The 15983-nt window shown below is 39.8% G+C and overlaps 1 protein-coding gene across 34 annotated transcripts in view; it reads left to right on the forward strand.

Moving 5' to 3' along the window:
- ZC3H11A (zinc finger CCCH-type containing 11A) overlaps window positions 1-14812 on the forward strand; it is a 59651-nt gene extending 44839 nt beyond the window's left edge. For 29 of the 34 annotated variants that reach the window (XM_010381374.2, XM_010381373.2, XM_010381377.2 and 26 more), the window contains 7 exons: window positions 2522-2590; window positions 8052-8555; window positions 9195-9271; window positions 10428-10743; window positions 11232-11398; window positions 11765-11832; window positions 12823-14811. In XM_010381374.2, the coding sequence (XP_010379676.1) occupies window positions 2522-2590; window positions 8052-8555; window positions 9195-9271; window positions 10428-10743; window positions 11232-11398; window positions 11765-11832; window positions 12823-13081 (1460 nt within the window). In that variant the 3' untranslated portion in view covers window positions 13082-14811. Of the gene's footprint in view, window positions 1-2521; window positions 2591-8051; window positions 8556-9194; window positions 9272-10427; window positions 10744-11231; window positions 11399-11764; window positions 11833-12822 lie in introns of all 34 variants that reach the window. The other 5 variants (XM_030926420.1, XM_030926421.1, XM_030926419.1 and 2 more) reach the window with 2 other exon arrangements.
- Window positions 14813-15983: the final 1171 nt, after the last annotated feature.

Below are 15983 nucleotides of genomic sequence, written 5' to 3' on the forward strand. Positions count from 1 at the left end.
GGAGAGGCACCTATTATTATCATCTGTTAGGGGAAGGTTCACAGAAGAAGTTATATTAAAGTTTGGACCTAAGACATGAGTTGGAAATTAGCCAGATGAAGTTCGAGAGCCAGGGGCTGTGTCTCAGGCAGAGAGAATAACTCCTGCAAAGGCAGAGCTAAGAGTGGTATGCTCAAGGAACTGCATATGGCTGAAACATAGAAGTGGACTGAAGAGCGTGGTGACTGGATCATAATGTAGTCTTTAAGCCATGTTAGAAAGTTTGGACTTATTCTAAGATATTAACAACCCATTGAAAGGTCATAAACAGGCTGGGCATGGTAGGTCATGCCTGTAATCCCAGTACTTTGGGAGACTGAGGGGAGTGGATCACTAAGTCAGGAGTTCAAGACCAGCCTGACCAAGATGGTGAAACCCTGTCTCTACTAAAAACTACAAAAATGAGCTGGGCGCAGTGGCAGGCACCTGTAATCCCAGCTACTCGGAGGCAAGAGAATCGCTTGAACCTGGGTGGCGAGGTTGTAGCGAGCCGAGATCACACCACTGCACTCCAGCCTGGGTGACCGAGTGAGACTCCATCTCAAAAAAAAAAGAGAAAGGTTATAAACAAGGATCAAAGGTTCAAATGTGCATTTTAAAACCATTACCTTGCCTGCAATATGGAGACAGATTAGAAGGGGGCAAACATACTGGCCTGGAGATGAGTTGGCAGGCTGTTAAAATAATCTGGATAGGATGAGGTCGTGGCATAGGTTTGGTATTTTGGAAGTTTATTTGAGGCATGTGGACTAAATCAAGAGATGGCTGGAAGTTAGATTTTTTTGTTTTGTTTTGTTTGTTTAAAGACAAGATTTCGCTGTGTTGCCCAGGCTGGATTCAAATTTCTGGCCTCAAGCCATCCTCCTCCTTCAGCCTCCCAAGTAGCTGGGAATATAGGAATGCACTATTGTGCCCCTCAGGGAATTAGAATTCTTTCTGGTTGAAGGAGAACAAAAAGCCAAGGTTGGATTTATGTTTTTTCCCCTTTTATGACTTGCAGTGAAACACTGACATTAAATTATTAAAGAATAGGTGTTTTTTTTCTTCTCATTGTGTTTGGTTTTAACTTTCTTTGAAATAAGCTTCCTTTAATTTTTCCCCTTGCCCAAGGGGCTTTGATGAGTAGATGTTCCTGTTTGGAGGTTTTCTTGCATTCTCAGAGCAAGCTAAAGTTGCTTTCTTTGCCACATTCCTTTCCTCCTTGTCTATCGATCATATTGAAGATTTTCATAACTAAGGAGCATATTTTAAATTTACTTGGAGGAAAAATTCTTTCGATGACAATAAGGTTTTAGAAGGCTCTACAATAACAAAATTATTTTCTTTAATTCAGTAGTTTTTGCTTTTCAGATATAAAGTAAGTTTTTCTTTGTTTCTTTTGGTATTTTTGATATTTGAGACAGTCTCACTCTCTCACCTAGACTGGAATGCAGTAGTGCGATCTCAGCTCACCCTAACCTCTGCCTCCTGGGTTCAAACGATTCTCCTGTCTCAGCCTCCAGAGTAGCTGAGATTACAGGCATGTGCCACCATACCTGGCTAATTTTTGTATGTTTAGTAGAGATGGGGTTTCACCAAGTTGGCCAGGCTGGTCTTGAACTCCTGACCTCAGGTGATCTGCCTGCCTTAGCCTCCCAAGGTGTTTGATTATAGGCGTGAGCCACCATGCCTGGCATGTTTTAAGCTTTCCAGAGTACTCTAGGGAATCTATGGTTGACATAAATCTGTTCTGTGGAGAAGAAAAATTTAATTTTTTTTTTTTTTAAATACAGAGTCCCTCTCTGTGGCCCAGGCTAGAGTACAGTGGCGCGATCTTGGCTCACTGCAACCTCTGCCTCCCGGGTTCAAGTGATTCTCCTGCCTCAGCCTCCCTAGTAGCTAGAATTACAAGCACACGCCACCATGCTCGACTAATTTTTGTATTTTTAGTAGAGACGTGGTTTTACCATGTTGGCCAGGCTGGTCTCAAACTCCTGACCTGAGGTTATCCACCTGCCTCGGCCTCCCAAAGTGCTGGGATTACAGATGTGTGCCAATATGCCCAACAAACCTGTATTTAACCTGTAAAAAGTTTCTGTTTAACTTTTGATTTTTTTAAATCTTTATTTTTATTTTTTTATTTTTTTGAAACAGAGTCTCTTGTCACCCAGGTTGGAGTGCAGTGGCATGATCTCAGCTCACTGCAACCTCCACCTCTCAGGTTCAAGTGATTCTTCTGCCTCAGCCTCCTGAGTAGCTGGAATTGCAGGCACCCGCCACTATGCCTGGCTAATTTTTTTTTTTTTTTTTTTTTTTGGTAGAGACGGGGTTTCACCATATTGGCCAGGCTGGCCTTGAACCCCTGACCTCAAGTGATCAGCCTGCCTCGGCCTCCCAAAGTTCTGGTATTACAGGTGTGTGCCACCATGCCCAGCAAACCTATATTTAAGCTGTAAAAAGTTTCTATTCAACTTTTGATTTTTGAAAACCTTTCTTTTCACAGCTCAAGTTTCCAAGTCTCTTAAGGAGCGATTAGGCATGTCAGCTGGTCCAAATAATGAGGATGCAACAGGTAAGTAAATCCTAAGACCAGATTCTGATAATTTTTTTCTTTGCTGTAAGAGCCTTTGCTTTTTCTCAGATTTACCTGTTGCTCGTTAAGGGCTTTGGATTTTTGTTTTTTTGTAGTTCTGTTTGTTTTTTAAGTAATTGATCAAGTCAACTCAAACTCAATTGGGATCAATTCCTTTTTTGTGCTTAGAGATGGTAAAATGATTGTTCATCATAGCATTAATAGTAGGAACTTACTTATTTAATTTATTTATTTTTGAGACAGAGTTTTGCTCTTGTTGCCCAGGCTGGCGTGCAATGGTGAGGTCTCAGCTCACTACAACCTCCACCTCCTGTGTTCAAGTGATTCTCCTACATTAGCCTCCCCAGTAGCTAGGATTACAGGTGTGTGCCACCACGCCTCGTAATATTTGTATTTTTAGTAGAAATGGGATTTCGCCATGTTGGTCAGGCTGGTCTCAAACTCCTGACCTCAGGTATCCACCTGCCTCAGCCTCCCAAAGTCCTGGGATTACAGGCATGAGCCACCGCACCTGGCTAAATAGTAGGAAATTAGAAACAACTTAAATATACAACAAAAAGGGTTTAGATAAAATTATGATAGTTATGTGCTAAAATAATTGCTGTCGTGAAAAGTCAAATGCTGAACAACAATGATACGGAAAAATCAAATTGCATTAGTGAAGAAAGATAACAAAAGAGCACATACCACTTTTGACCTGATTTAGGGCAACATAAGAATCTTTTTTTTTTAAGTTTATTTTCCTCTTATAGAAACTTATTCTCTAGGGAAACATGCATATATATGAGATTATTCTAATTTTGTAAAGATATAAACATTATGCCTTTAAAAAAATCTTCAAAAATACACCAGAATATAAATAAAATTTGGTGTTATCTGGGTATTGAGGTTTTCTGTATATTCTTCCTGTGTTATAATTTTTAAATTTTTTAAAGTATGAAATATAACTACATAAGTATATATATGTACAATTTAAGGAATAATAAAATGAACATCCATGTATTCAACCTTCCATCTTTTTTTTTTAATACCTTGCTGGATTCAGTTTGAGGTTTTTAAAAATTTTATATTTTTACATCTCTATTTATGAATGGTGTTAGCCGCCTTAGGTTACTTTTTATCCCCCATCCTTATCTGATTTGGATGTTAAAGTTATATTAGCATCATAACAAGGAAGTCCGATGTTGGACATTCTTATTCTGTTGTACGCAACCTGAATTATTCAGAGATTTCTAGGATTTTATCTCTCCCTAGTATGCTGCAGGTTCACTGTTACGGATCAAACATGGATCATTTTTGTTCATTCTGCTAAATCAGTATTTATGATAAATACATAAATACTGATTCAGTGGGCCCTTTGAATCTAAAGATTTGTCTTCTTTAGCTCTAGAAAACATTAATTTATTTTGAGTATGACTGCTGCACATTTCTTTTTGTTTTCTTGTGAAATTTGTATTAGATAGATGTTGGAACTTTGGGACATATGCCTGCATGTCTCTTTATACTTTTTGTTTTTTTGTTTTTGGCTAACCTTCTGTGAGCTTTGTTCAACTTTGTTTTTTAGATAAGGAATTGACAATTTTTTTCTGTAAAGGGTCAGATATAAATAACTTTGCAGTCTACAGTATTGCAGCTACCCCATAGAGTGAAAGCAGCCATATGCATATGTATGTAATATGTAAATGAATGAATGCTGGTGTGTTCCAGCAAAATTTCATTTACAAAATTATGTGGTTGCCATATGGGCTATATGTAGTTTGCCTATTCCTTTTTAGATGGCTGATTTGGGGCCAGCCTTATCTTTTTTTATTATCCAGTCCTTCACATGAATTTATTTTGGCACTTGAAAAATTTTATTTTTCAGTAACTTTCTTTGTTCTCTTATTTTTTTTTCTTTTTTCTCAGCCTGGGATTTCTAATTTTTTTTTTGAGATGGAGTTTTGCTCTTGTTTCCTAGGCTAGGTGCAATGGTGCGATCTCGGCTCACCGCAACTTCTGCCTCCCAGGTTCAAGTGATTCTCCTGCCTCAGCCTTCCGAGTAGCTGGTATTACAGGCATGCGCTGCCACGCCCGGCTAATTTTGTATTAGTAAAGACGGGGCCTCTTCATGTTAGTCAGGCTGGTCTCGAACTCCCAACCTCAGGTGATCTGTCCACTTTGGCCTCCCAAAGTGCCGGGATTACAGGCGTGAGCCACTGTGCCCACCATTTTTTTTTTTTTTTTTTTTTTTTTTTTTTTTTTGAGACAGAGTCTCAGTGTGTTTTCCAGATTGGAGTACAGCGTGATCTCAGCTCACTGCAACCTCTGCCTCCCAGGTTAAAGTGATTCTCCTGTGTCAGCCTCCCAAGTAACTGGGATTACAGGCACGCACAGTCGTGCCTGGCTAACTTTTGTATTTATAGTAGAGACAGGGTTTCACCATGTTGGCTAGGCTAGTCTCCAACTCCTGACTTCAAGTGATCTGCTCACCTCGGCCTCCCAAAGCCCTGGGATTACAAGTGTGAGTCACTGTGCCTGGCCTGCTCTGGGATTTCTAATTCAAGTCTTTATTTTTATTTTTAAAAGTTTGTGTATTATTTTGGCTTCTTAACCACTTCTTTTTGTTTATTTTGGTTTATCTTGCATATTGTTTTTCTATAGTTGTAAGTACCTGGCTTGGGTTTCCTTTGATTTTAAAGACCCTATCCCCAAGTTGTCCTCTTTCCTGACTGGGAGACTTCATTTACGTCTGGCTAAGTGGAGAGGGTGTACTAACAGGCAGCTTGTGTGGACTGAAGATGGGAAGTCTGGGGGCTCAATACAGTTGCCACAGTAAGACTTTATTTTCTGATGGAAACAACTTTTTTCCTTTTTTGGATTTGCTGTTTACTTTTATCCCTCCTCCCTCCCCTTTTTCTGCTTGGTATTGTGAAAGCCTGGGATTTTCATGCTCTGCTTCTCTTCAGCCCCAACATCTTCATAATGTGCTCTTCATGGGCAAACTTGCCTCTTTTTATGGAGCAGTTCTCAGGAGGAGGTCTTGACTGGCCCGTCTGTTGTATAGGTGGTCCTTAAATTCTACCCTAATGGTTATGTCAGATCCCACTGTTGCTTTTAATACTAGTTAACCCAAGTTTGGCAGTTTCCTTTGGCTCTATTGGGAGGAGCAGAACTCACGCCTATGGTTTTAACTATTCTTTTTCCATTTTTCTGTAAATTCAGACATCTGCTTTCTGTTTTAGAAATTCTTCAAGATGTATGCTCTGCCAGTGACATCCTTATTTCTCATTGCTGGTGTGGATTTATTTTTAATGTTTTGTCATTTCAATGAAATTTTGGTGGGGGAGGGGAGGGAGGGAAACAGGGGCTGCATGTCACCATTCATATTGTACTTTCTTGGAGTAGTAATTGTGAAATGTTTGCTACCTTGGATTGAAAGAATTTGCAATTTTTTATTAAAGAACTTGAAGATACAGGCAATTACAGTGTACTGAGTATTCAGTGCTGTGATCAGAAAAACTAAATTGGAGGGTATCAGGTTTTAAGCAGAACTCAGTTGAAACTAACCAGGCCCAGTGTGGTGGCTCACGCCTGTAATCCCAGCACTTTGGGAGGCCAGGCAGGCAAATCTCTTGAGGCCAGGAGTTTGAGACCAGCCTGGCCAACATGGCAAAACCCTGTCTCTACAAAAAATACAAAAATTAGCCAGGCATGGTGGTGGGTGCCTTTAGGCCCAGCTACTTGGGAAGCTGAGGCAGAGAATCACTTGAACCCAGGAGGTGGAGGTTGCGGTGAGTCAAGACGACACCACTGCGCTCTCCAGCCTGGGCAACAGAGCAAAACTCTGTCTCAAAAAAAAAAAAAAAAAAAAACCAGGTAGCAAGAGAAATGAGATCAGCAGGGAATACTCCAAGTAGAAGGAATAGCATACTCAAGGGTTCAGAAAGTGAGACAGAACACAGTATATTTAAGATTTCAGACTGGGTATGGTGGCTCACACCTGTAATCCCAGCACTTTGGTTGGCTGAGGCAGAAGGATTGCTTGAAGCCTGGAGTTTGGAGACCAGCCTGGGCCACATAGGAAGACCTCATCTCTACCAAAAAAAAAAAAGATTTTAGGCCGGGCGCGGTGGCTCAAGCCTGTAATCCCAGCACTTTGGGAGGCCGAGACGGGCGGATCACAAGGTCAGGAGATCGAGACCATCCTGGCTAATACGGTGAAACCCCGTCTCTACTAAAGAATACAAAAAACTAGCCGGGCGACGAGGCGGGCGCCTGTAGTCCCAGCTACTTGGGAGGCGGAGGCAGGAGAATGGCGTAAACCCGGGAGGCGGAGCTTGCAGTGAGCTGAGATCCGGCCACTGCACTCCAGCCTGGGCGACAGAGCCAGACTCCGTCTCAAAAAAAAAAAAAAAAAAAAAAAAGATTTTAGAAGGATGGTTTTTTTTAGGTGTGGGGGTGGGAGTTCATTAAAAGCTGTTATTCAGTGATTACATGTGTATGATCTCCAAATTATTTATTTCATAGCACTATCTCTTTTCATTATTTATTTTCTTAGCCCTTCGGTAATGAGAATGGTTCTATCTGTGAAATGTGACATTTGCTCTTCAGTTTAGACAGATATAGATTGATTAATGTATCATTGAAAATAGCTCTTCAGTGGCATGCCAATTTCTGGGCCTTTTGCATTTTTCTTCTATCTCGTCACTTGTTTTACCTTCTTTTTATCCTTTATCATTTAATATCACTTCCTTGTAGACAAGGGTAGGTGTTCCTGCTGTGTCCTTTTATAGCATTATACTTCCCTTATCAAAGCAGTTATCATTACCATACTCTGCTATAGCTTGTTTAATTATTTATCTATTAGACTGTAAATTACATGTGGACAGAGATTTTATTTTGCTTACCATTGTATTTCTAGCCCAGTGTTCATTACGTGTTTATAGCCATAAGTTAATGAATAATTTATTGCTATTTTTGTTAAGGTTTATAATGACAAATTTAACCAACTAGTAAATGGCTTTCAGTTTCTGAAGAATAAGCTTCTGAATAGAAATGCAAATCGATTTTTGCCTCCAAAGAGTTTTCCTTGAGGACCACTGCCTGAAACTTGTAGTAATCTAAAATTGAAATAGAAACAATTAGCCGGGCTTGGTGGCCGGGTACCTGTAGTCCCAGCTACTTGGGAGGCTGAGGCAGGAGAATCACTTGAACCCTGGGAGGCAGAGGTTGCAGTGAGCCGAGATTATTACCACTGCACTCCAGCCTGGGTAAAAGAGCAAGACTGTCTCAAAAAAAAAAAAGAAAAGAAAAGAAATAAATGTTACCCTTTTGATCCTTTTAATTGACTGCTTAAATGATAGCTCTCTATTGGACTGTCTTGATCCAAGAAAAGAGAGATCATAAGTCAATAAGAGGTGAACTTCAAGTATAATGACATGTTTTTCTCCTATGAAAACAGAGAAAGTTAATAAAGTTGGTGAGATCCATGTGAAGACATTAGAAGAAATTCTTCTTGAAAGAGCCAGTCAGAAACGTGGAGAATTGCAAACTAAACTCAAGACAGAAGGACCTTCAAAAACTGATGATTCTACTTCAGGAGCAAGAAGCTCCTCCACTATCCGTATCAAAACCTTCTCTGAGGTCCTGGCTGAAAAAAAACATCGGCAGCAGGAAGCAGAGAGACAAAAAAGCAAAAAGGATGCAACTTACATCAAGCTAAAGACTGATAGTGAAATTAAAAAAACGGTAGTTTTGCCACCCATTGTTGCCAGCAAAGGACAATCAGAGGAGCCTGCAGGTAAAACAAAGTCTATGCAGGAGTTGCACATCAAGACACTAGAAGAAATTAAACTGGAGAAGGCACTGAGGGTGCAGCAGAGCTCTGAGAGCAGCACCAGCTCCCCGTCTCAACATGAGGCCACTCCAGGGGCAAGGCGGCTGCTGCGAATCACCAAAAGAACAGGTAACAAGAGAACTTGGTCTCTAGTACCACGTCCCCACATAATATTCTAGAGGGGTGTTCCATGGGATCTTCGTAGGAGTTCTTTGACAACCTTTCTTTACTCAGATAACGTTGAAAACACTGAATTAAATGAATTTTTTCAGTAGTGCTATGTAGACCTTTGCTTTTGTTTTATTTTATTTTTGAGACAGTCTCACTCTGTCACCCAGGCTGGAGTGCAGTGGCGTGATCTTGGCTCACTGTAGCCTCCACCTCCTGGGTTCAAGTGATTCTCTTGCCTCAGCCTCCCGAGTAGCTGGAGCTACAGGCATGTGCCACCACATCCGGCTAATTTTTGTATGTTTAATAAAGATGGGTTTTCACCATGTTGGCCAGGCTGGTCTCAAACTCCTCACCTCAAGTGTGATCTGCTCACTTCAGTCTCCCAAAGTGCTGGGATTACAGATGTGACCTACCATGCCCGGCCAACCTTTGCTATTTTAATGTGTATTTTGAGACTTTAGGAGCACAAATGGACTTTAACTGTAATTTTATTTGTCCTGTCCTACTACTTTCATTAAATAAAGTTTTGTTTAACATATCTATCATGAAGTTGCAGCTTAAATAAAGTAACTAATGATGTCTTTAATGTGAATACAGGGATGAAAGAAGAGAAGAACCTTCAGGAAGGAAATGAAGTTGATTCTCAGAGCAGTATTAGAACAGAAGCTAAAGAGGTAAATTTAAGATCATTGTATGATTTTGTTCATGGCAAACAAAGGCTAGATAATTGGTAGTTTTACCTTACAGTAAATTTCTAAATAATTCACTCATATATTAGGTAAACAATCTTTCTTTTTACTTATAATTTCTTATGAGAATTTCCTATAGTTCTGTGTATATCAGTATTTGCTGCCGTTTTAAAGTTTTTTGTTTAATTGGCCATCAATATTTTTTAAACTGAGTTTTTTCTAATGCTATGCATCATACAAAAGTTGGAAATTTAATTTTTTTAAAAAATGAACAAGCCCTAAAAATATACAGCTTAGATGTAACCATCATTATCTTTTCCATGGATTTCTTCGAGATTTTTCAGTCTTGCTCTGTTGCCCAGGCTGGAGTGCAGTGGCATTATCTCGGTTCACTGCAACCTTTGCCTCCTGGGTTCAAGCGATTCTTGTGCCTCTGCCTCCCATATAGCTGGGATCAAAGGCATGCACCGCCATGCTTGGCTAATTTTTGTATTTTTAGTAGAGACAGAGTTTTGCCTTGTTGTCCAGAGTGGTCTCGAACTTCTGGCTTCAAGTGACCCGCCTGCCTTGGCCTCCCAAAGTGCTGGGATTACATGTATGAGCCACCACACTTGGCCTTCTTCGACCTTTTTGTTTATATATGCATGCATGTGAATTTGTTTAATGTTAAACCCATGTTTAGAACATAATCGAGAACTCTACAGTGTATCATTTTACAGCCTGCTTTATCATGTTAATAATTCTTCAAGAAGTTTGTTTTTACTGACCACATGATTCTCCATTATACAAATATAGTCTTTTTCTGGACATTCAGATTTTGTTTTACACAATCATAAATAAAATAATATCTTTGTACATAAATCTTTGTGCAAGTATTTGATTATTTAGGAATCATTAGTATTTGACTTAGAGTCATGGTTGTCCAGCCTGTAGAATCTGGGTTTTTTATTACTGCACACATGTCTAATTCTAATCTTTCATATCTAACAGGGTATTGTCTATTTGACATCAAATAAAGAGCTTTTCTCTCAGATTCTGGATCATGTGAGACTCTGCTTAACTTAGATGTTAGCCTGGTACTTACATCATAGAGGTTATTAGAGGTATCAGATTTTAATTCTGTCATTTAATTTATCCACAGACTTCAGGTGAGACCACAGGAGTTGACATCACTAAAATTCAAGTCAAGAGATGTGAGACCATGAGAGAGAAGCACATGCAGAAACAGCAGGAGAGGGAAAAATCAGTCTTGACACCTCTTCGGGGAGATGTGGCCTCTTGCAATACCCAAGTGGCAGAGAAACCAGTGCTCACTGCTGTACCAGGAATCACACGGCACCTGACCAAACGGCTTCCCACAAAGTCATCCCAGAAGGTGGAGGTAGAAACCTCAGGGATTGGAGACTCAGTATTGAATGTGAAATGTGCAGCACAGACCTTGGAAAAAAGGGGTAAAGGCAAGTATTTCTATACTATGTATTGTTTCAGGTTATCAAAATTACCAAATTCAACCCAGTTGTTGCCAGGAAGTTACTGGCAACAACTGGGTTGAATTTCATTTGCCTTATATCCACAGGTAGACAGTAATATTTCTGATATTTTTATACAAAGGCAAAACAAGATGAGTTCTTTTCTCAGAATTTAAAATTGCTATTTAAAAAGCTTTGTGTAAAACTTTCTATGGTGCATCTTTCCTCTAGTATTGAATAAAAAAGAATAGAGGAATGGTAACAAATTTAAGTGGTATTATATCTACACGGTGACCACCTGTGGTGACCACCATGGTGACCACAAATTGCATTTGGATCATTTTCAGTCTCTTTTTAAATAAATTATTTGTGATATTTCTAGTACTGAAGGAGTTTTGATATTTTATTCTGAGTTATTCTCCATTTTTAAAAGAGTTTATTCTCGCTGTTTATCAGATATTTTCTGCCCCTTGTAGCTAAACCCAAAGTGAATGTGAAGCCATCTGTGGTTAAAGTTGTGTCATCCCCCAAATTGGCCCCAAAACGTAAGGCAGTGGAGATGCACCCTGCTGTCATTGCCGCTGTGAAGCCACTCAGCTCCAGCAGTGTCCTACAGGAACCCCCAGCCAAAAAAGCAGCTGTGGTAAGACGTATATTCACTTCGTGGTGCTTTATTCTGTGTGGTGGGAAAGCGGGAAAGACTGTCTACTAGCACTCTTATCCATATCTTGTGTATATCGCTTCCTGGCATTTCCGTAATTTGGGTTATTACTGTATTTTATACTCATAGTTTGACATTTGTGAAGTAGCAGGACAGGATTTTTTAAAAGCTAATTTTTAGGTGGCAAGATATTTTGCTTATTTATATACTCAACCTTTAGATTATCGATTCTTAGATTCACAGGCTTCAAGAATCGTAGCCACAATTCTAAGAAGGCAGCAAAAGAAAATGAATATGCTCAAATTAAAAAGCCAACTCTCACTGAATTACATGACTCTTCTTTTGCAGGCTGTTGTCCCGCTTGTCTCTGAGGACAAATCAGTCACTGTGCCTGAAGCAGAAAATCCTAGAGACAGGTAATGCTTTGTAATTCTTTCTAAACAAACTCTAGGCCCCTGTTACTGTAGGCTCTCTAGAGAATAACACTGATAAATAACTTTAGCAACATCCAAATAAATCTGCTGCACTTCAAATTAAATGCAAGAAAATATGAAAATTTAGGGTTGCTGTTCTCCTTTGGTGCCATTGTTTACATTTTGCTATATTACCTAAAAGATGTTTTTTTGTTTGAGGCAGGGTCTCACTATGTCACCCAGACTGGTGTACAGTGGCACAATCTCTGCTCACTGCAACCTCCACTTCCTGGGTTCAAACAGTTCTCCTGCCTCAGCCTCCCAAGTAGCTGGGATTACAGGTGCCTGCCACAAGGACCAGCTAATTTTTGTATTTTTAGTAGTGACAGGGTTTTGCCACATTATTTTCGGTGGTCTCAGACTCCTGACCTCAAGTGAGCCACCTACCTTGGCCTCCCAAAGTGCTGGGATTACAGGCGTAAGCTACCATGCCCAGCCTCTGAAAGATGTCTTTAACACCTACTTTGAGTTATAGAAATGCTTGGTGCTGGCCAGGCAAGGCGGCTCATGCCTGTAATCCCAGCACTTTGGGAGACTGAGGCTGGAGGACCACTTGAGCTCAGGAGTTCAAGACCAGCCTGGACAATGTAGTGAGGTCTTGTCTCTAATAAAAATCAAAGAAATTATCCAGGCATGGTGACACATACCTGTAGACCCAGCTACTTGGGAGGTGGAGGCAGAATGATCGCTTGAGCCAAGAAGGTCGAGGCTGGAGTGAGCCACGATTGTACCACTACACTCCAGCCTGGGTGACAAAGGGAGACTCTGCCCCCCCCCAAAAAAGATGCTTGATCCCAAATCAGTAAAAGAATTGTTTCTTTATGTATGTTCTTCTAAACAAATTTTTGCTCACTCTTTGTGTCCATGAGACTAGGTGATTCAGCCAACTATTGAAAAAAGGGCAGTTTTCTAATAATCTTTTTTTTCTTACAGTCTTGTGCTGCCTCCAACCCAGTCCTCTTCTGATTCCTCACCCCCAGAGGTGTCTGGCCCTTCCTCATCCCAAATGAGCATGAAAACTCGCCGACTCAGCTCTGCCTCAACAGGAAAGCCCCCACTCTCTGTGGAGGATGATTTTGAGAAACTAATATGGGAGATTTCAGGAGGCAAATTGGAAGCTGAGATTGACCTGGATCCTGGGAAAGATGAAGATGACCTTCTGCTTGAGCTATCAGAAATGATTGATAGCTGAAGGTGGTAGTGAGGACACTTAAAAAAAAAATCGCCAAAAAGCTGGACTTAGTTTCATCTATTGTAACATTTACCTGAGATGATCATTTCTTTAGTCTAGAATTTGCCCCAAATCAGAAGTATACCTCTGAATTATCTGTATGTGTCCTGGATTCCTTGGGGTCAGATTTTTCAAGTTACTTTATAACCATTTTGTCCATTTGATGCCATTGTTTATCATCTTTTGAGAAAAAAGTTCTGTCATACCCTTCTCTCCACAAAAAAAAGACTGAGAGGGAGGTCAAGTGAAAGGGTGCAAGCGAACTTAGTGACTCCTTGAGGTGTTTGTCAGTTTTGGCTTTTTTCTCCTTTGTTGTGTTCTTTATGTATTGTCTTGATGTACTTAATATTACCTGAGTTTGAAATGGATGAAGACAGCTGCTACCATTAAGGACCAAATTTTGTGCTACCACTAAACAAAAATACCCACTCAGTCTGTGTTAAATTGTATGTCTTTTTAAAGGTATTTAGAGATTCAGCTAAGCTTTAAAGAGGGCTGAGCAGCTCAGGACGCCTGTAATGTGGGCCTCACTCTTTGGACCTGATTTTGATGCTTCTGCTGCTCCGTTAGCCTCTGAAGAGCAATATCTAATTTATTATTACTGTAATTTTTTAAAAGGCTTTAAAGTGCCTCAGGGGGTCCCCTGAAACTAATTTTCTATTTCTGGGATTCCCTGGATTCATTTTATGAGATGGTGACATGATTAGAGGAAATTCTTTTGTAGTATGAAAATTGTCCCTTTTCTTCTTCAGTACTTGCCTCCTTACTGGCATGGAATTATCACAGGGACAAAATCTGGTAAATTTTTTATTTCTAACTCTCCCAACAAACCCCTGTTGCCCAGTATTTATTTGGTTGCCTTCACCCACCTGAGGGAAAAAATGAGCTTATTCAAGCTGCCAGTGTTTATCTATGGGCTATAGCAGTACGTGGAATTGTACTGTGCCAGGGATATTGAGATGCTCTGGGGGTGTATTGTATACCTGCCAGTTTTCTTCATTTCTGAATTGAGTTTTCTTTTCTTGATGTTGGTTTCCTTCATATCACCTCAAGGTTTAGATTTGTGAAGGAATAAGCATGATGGGAATAATAGTCTTGAAAGGAGATACGTTGTATATAATCAGGAGGAGGAGGAGGAAGGAAGGACTTACCCATTTTGATATTTTGCTGTAGGTGGCCAGTTTTGTTTCTCATAGGGAAATCTGACCCACCTGTCATGTTGGCTCCTAAGGAACTGCTGTTGTAAGCGGCTCATCAAGAGTTGAACTTCATGTAGCCTTGTTGGGAATATGGAAAAGGAAGAAAGCCACAGGACTGCCCATTCAGTCTTGGGAAGATTTGGATGATTCTGCACAAGCAAAAATGACTTGAAATTTATGTATAGACACACCTCTACCAATCCATCTTCAGCTGACTGAATGTTGTATGATAGCCCTTCTCCAAAGCAGGGGTAGAATGTTCAGGTTGCACCACAAATTTTCTACTTATTTCATTTTTGGAATCAGCTTACAGATTCCAGATCCCTTTTGTATATATTCTTTATTCTTTTGCTTTTTTAAAAAATAATTTTGTTTCATATTTAAAGCACTTGTATTAGTCAATGTTTCGTGTTCCGCATTATTTGAACCATTTGCCCTTACAGAAAGAGAAATACTTGTTTGTGTTTTAAATAAAACTGATGTAGGAAAGTCTTGATGTTGTGAGCTAAGTAATCTTACATCATCATGTCAGCCTAGGATCCACCTTGACAAGAGACCCCAATCAGAATGCTATTGGCCTTTCGTGTAAGTGCCCAAATTTCAGTTATTATTTGGCTTAGAAATCTTTCACCTGGATATATTGCCAAATTAACAAGTGTGCTCAGTTTTAGCTGCATGTGCTTTAGGTAAGAATTTATATTATTATAATGTGAAGATTTTTTTTCTGACACAGATACTTACTCCTTAGTGTTGTAACTCAAGCAATGCCATTAAGTTTTTAAAAGGAGGGAGGGTTTAAAAGTGATCTTAGGGAGTCTCTCTGGGCCTACTCTGGCTCAAGAGGCTGATGAAAAATAAATGAATAAACGTGATCTTTAGAGTCAACGATATAGAATTTTCAAGCATGAAGGTGCAGCAGATAAGAAATTAAATTGATGGAAGTCCAGGTTTCTTAACAGGTGTGCCAATTTTTTAAATTGTGGGATTGCATATGTTTGTTAGCTACTAAAGAACATAGATTTTTCCTGTTAGTCTAAATTCGTCCCAACAAGTTGAATCAACTTTTCACAAAAAGCAAAAACTGGTTTTGATTGATAGTTTTTCATTTTACCAGTAAGAAAAGGGCCCAAATGTTCCAGTTTGGTTATAGCCAGAAATAAGATAGTTTTATGTTTCATATTTTTATCTCAAGGTAGTAATTCCTAAAGTTGTGGCCTTAACCCTAAATCTCTGGTTCCTCTTTAAAGCCAGAACATAGTATGTTTTCATCTTGATCAGTATTTGAATGATAAGACTGATGTTTAATAATTACAATTGCAGTGACAAAACTTGATCTATTAATATATTGATCAGAGTTCTATGATCCTTTTCTAAAATGGTGGCTTTATTTTGCCAGAATAATTCTGCACGGTGTGTTTTTTGAGACAGAGTCTCACTCTGTTGCCCAGGCTAGAATGCAATGAGTGGCACAATCTTGGCTCACTGCGACCCCTGCCTCCCAGTTTCAAGCGATTCTCCTGCCTCAGCCACCCCAGTAGTTGGGATTATAGGGGTGTGCCACCACACCTAGCTAATTTTTGTATTTTTGGTGGAGACAAGATTTTACCATGTTGGCGAGGCTGGTCTGGAACCCCCAACCTCAAGTGATACGCCTTCCTCGGCCT

The sequence above is a fragment of the Rhinopithecus roxellana genome, unplaced genomic scaffold (genome assembly GCF_007565055.1).
Source record: "Rhinopithecus roxellana isolate Shanxi Qingling unplaced genomic scaffold, ASM756505v1 contig2860, whole genome shotgun sequence".
NCBI lineage: Eukaryota > Metazoa > Chordata > Mammalia > Primates > Cercopithecidae > Rhinopithecus > Rhinopithecus roxellana.